Here is a 3812-nt window from a genome sequence, read left to right as displayed (position 1 = left end):
GATTCTACGTGATAGATCGCAGCCCGACCTGCAGCTTTCACATTAAAACCTTCTGATGTTCTAACTTTAGGATCGAGATAAATGATCTGTTTAGGGATCTGAACATTTAGCATAAAATACAGATTTTATTTACAGATTTACTGCTTATTCATCATGTTTTGGAGGCCAAAGTAACTGCGCGACCTTCTGAATGTTAATACCACAGTAATAACGCTGCGCTGTTTGTAAACGAGTCGGTTCATTGAGTTTCTTTGAGTCTGTTGTTTTAGGTAAAAGTTTGAAGTCAACTCTCGACAAATAAACTTTTTTAAGGTGAAATAGTTTAATCTGGAAGCTTTTTAGTGAAAAAGTAATACAGACTATACTATAATATGTGTTTAATGCAAAAAATATATAGAACGCAAATAAGTAGAGCCAAAAGCAGAGCACTAACTAAACGAATGAAAGTGTTTACAGCACATGATGTGATAAATAAAAGGTTTTTAAACAGCAACAACAGGACATATACATAAAGGCTATATCATACAAATCTAATTTCTTGTAGCTTTCTTTTTATTTGTTTATTTGTGGGGTATATGGGGTATAAGCCGACTTTAGATTGAAATTAAATAATAATCATTATTAGAGTGTATTATCACAAAAAAGAATATAAGGTATAATTAAAAATACATATTACAAAAATGTATACTATTTATATATACTAAGTATTCAAAATACTTGTATTCTGAAAGCAGAATTAAAAAGGCATTAAATCTTACGTTCTTTCCCTTTTCAAAAATAAGAAATATTATAGACATAGTCCTTTAAAATGTTGCCTTGCTTAATTGTAAAAAAATACATTCATTAATTTATTTTAAAAAACTAATCTTAAAAGCACTGGTTTATTACATATATATTACTTATTATTATTGGCGGTTGTGTGGCACCTTGCTGTTTTGGCATGTACTGTATTTAAATAGTTTTAAAACAAAATGGTATGTAAAGTTATGTTGTTAAACATAAGTACAGTACAGTAAAGTGTTTAAACATTAAGATAAACAGATAATTATAACTGACACATAATGAAATAAACAAACAAAACACCAAACAAACAAACCGCAGAGTCGCTTGTAATTTGAAAGATTCGACTCCCTAAACAGCGAGCTGAATCGGTTCATCATATGACTCTCTGAAAAGATCCGGAATACCCATCACCAATCTGTGTGACAGGGGTCTCCATTGACAACTATCGCTTTGTTTCGTCACCCGAGCGCGGAGCCAATCAGAGCACACAGCGCCGCGGTTGCTTTCACGATCCACTCCTTATATGGGCAGTGACGTCACGGCACATTCAAAAGCTCCCGATAAATACACATGAGCGGCCCCGGCGCGGAAAGATTGAGTCTGTCATTCACCAAAACACACCAGCCTGATGAGAGAGAGGGTCTGAGCACACGCACCGAGTTATCTGTAGCACCAGAGGTTCAGTGGCACCGCCGCACATGTGAACTTTGTGCCAGGAGGAAAAAAAAGATTCAGAGGGGCATTTAGTAATTTCACCCGCGCCTGAATGATGACCGCCAAAACTTTGGAGAAGACTCCTGTCACCCTGGGAGGCTTTGTTTACCCCCTGTCAGAGGGTATCTACTCAGTGGACGAGATCACTGCCAGTTCGCTGCCAGGCTCGGTCACCATATTTCCACACGGTGACCTAGGAGGACATTACGAACCGATAAACGGAATTTCAGGAGGTAAGCTGAGCGCCGTTAGCGCGCACCCTGTCATCCCACTAATTTTGGCTGTCACGTGTTTTAAAAGTGGCTTTAAATTGCAGACGAAGTTCTACATGTTGAGTTTGTTTTTGATGCGTCTTGATTGAAGCATCCTGGTTTAGGATTGTAGTTGCTGCGACTAGTTTAACTTGTGCGTAAAAACGCAAGAACACAATGCGCAAGCACATGAAATTAGATCTTAAATATGCGCAAGCACGTGAAATTAGATCTTAAATATTTGTATAAATAAAACCTGATATTCATATCACTTTATTTTGTCTTGCAGATGGCTTGGTTGGCGGTGATATGAGCGTGGAGAAGCGCTCCATCGACCTGCCCTATAGCAGCTTTGCGCAACCGGCGGCTCCACGCAGTCAGACGTTTACCTACATGGGAAAGTTTTCGATCGACTCCCAGTACCCGGCCAACTGGAACCCAGAGGGCGTGATCAACATCGTGAGCGCGGGCATCCTGGGCATGACCCAGGCCTCTTCGGCGTCCTCGTCTCCATCCTCCTCCTCGTCGGTGTCTCCGACTCACTTCTCCAGCACGCTCAGCTGCTCAGTGGCGCAGGGCCAGGCAGACATGGACCAGCAGCACATCTACTCTCCTCCACCACCCTACTCAGGATGCCCTGAGGTCTACCAGGACCCGTCCGCCTTCCTGTCAACATCCACCTGCCCGATCTCCTCGTACCCGCCGCCAGCCTACTGCTCCCCTAAGCCTAGCGCCGACGCAGGGCTTTTCCCAATCCTCCCGGACTACACGGGCTTCTTCCAGCCACCGTGCCAGCGTGATATGCAGTCCATGCAAGAGCGCAAACCTTTTGCGTGCCCGCTTGACCCGTTCCGCGTACCGCCACCCCTCACGCCCCTAAACACCATCAGGAACTTTACTCTGGGTGCGCCGGTGGCCGAGGGAGCGCGTTTGCCCGCCGCATACAGCCCACCTAATCTGCCACTCAGGCCCATCCTGCGACCGAGGAAATACCCCAACAGGCCGAGCAAGACTCCCGTGCACGAACGGCCGTATCCATGCCCGGCAGAGGGCTGCGACCGGCGCTTCTCAAGGTCTGACGAGCTGACCAGGCACATCCGCATCCACACGGGACACAAGCCCTTCCAGTGCCGCATCTGCATGAGGAACTTCAGCCGCAGCGACCACCTAACCACGCACATCCGCACGCACACCGGGGAGAAACCGTTCGCGTGTGATTTCTGCGGTCGCAAGTTCGCTCGCAGCGACGAGAGAAAGAGGCACACCAAGATCCACCTGAGGCAGAAGGAGAGAAAAGCCACGACGTCGTCTTCGGCATCTGTGTCCGCCGCTGGCTTAAACTCCTCGTCGGGAATAAGCCAATAAGGACGCAGCGTTCGAGCAACACTAGGCGACAGTCGCGATGGTAACGCGCATCCTCAGCACCAAATACGCACCTGCATTACTGAGTGTGAGGATAACTCTTATAAAGAGAGAGCGTATTAGTGTCCGAATTGGCCCGTATTCACACTTAAGGTGTCAGTCCACGTCTGTAGGTGTTAAATCTGATCAGAACTGAAAACTGAAAACCACCAGCCAAAGGATGAGAGACACTAACTAACTGTGCGCGTCCTGGATGGGCACGTTTCCCCTGTCGCGTATTGATGCACTTTGTTTGTATATTTAGGTGAAATAATTTAATGAAATAACAATGAAAAGGCATGTGGGACTGATTGTAATTGTACTGACAATGTGAAATTCTGGGCGTCAGGCTCAGATGAAAGTTTGTGTTTGGACGTTAAAAGGTTGCAATAACTCACAACTGATTCTAACGTGTTTTGCTGAGCTGCGTCTAACTGCATCTTTTATTGTGCCTTCGTCCGTTCCGTGTACATACCAGAAGGCTTCTAAACAAGCTGTACAGTTCCTTTAATAAGAAAGTTTTTCAAAGAATATATTTTTGTACAAACTGTTCGGTGTCAGCTGTTCCATTGTGGTTAAAAATTATATGTAAATAATTGAACTCATTGTTTTGTGGATGTGAAATGTAATTGTAAACGAATTAACCAACAGTGGTTAGTAACT

General features: G+C 44.5%; 1 protein-coding gene across 1 annotated transcript; it reads left to right on the top strand.

The window, feature by feature from the left end:
• The first annotated feature begins 1394 nt into the window (after nt 1–1394).
• Nucleotides 1395–3812, top strand: egr2b (early growth response 2b). Its single transcript, XM_063003479.1, has 2 exons — nt 1395–1730; nt 2038–3812. The coding sequence occupies exons 1-2, from the start codon at nt 1550–1552 to the stop codon at nt 3111–3113; spliced, it is 1257 nt and encodes a 418-aa protein (XP_062859549.1). The 5' UTR covers nt 1395–1549; the 3' UTR covers nt 3114–3812.

Source organism: Trichomycterus rosablanca, chromosome 10 (assembly GCF_030014385.1).
Source record: "Trichomycterus rosablanca isolate fTriRos1 chromosome 10, fTriRos1.hap1, whole genome shotgun sequence".
Classification (NCBI taxonomy): Eukaryota; Metazoa; Chordata; class Actinopteri; order Siluriformes; family Trichomycteridae; genus Trichomycterus; species Trichomycterus rosablanca.
This window is presented reverse-complemented; position numbering and strand designations above follow the sequence as displayed.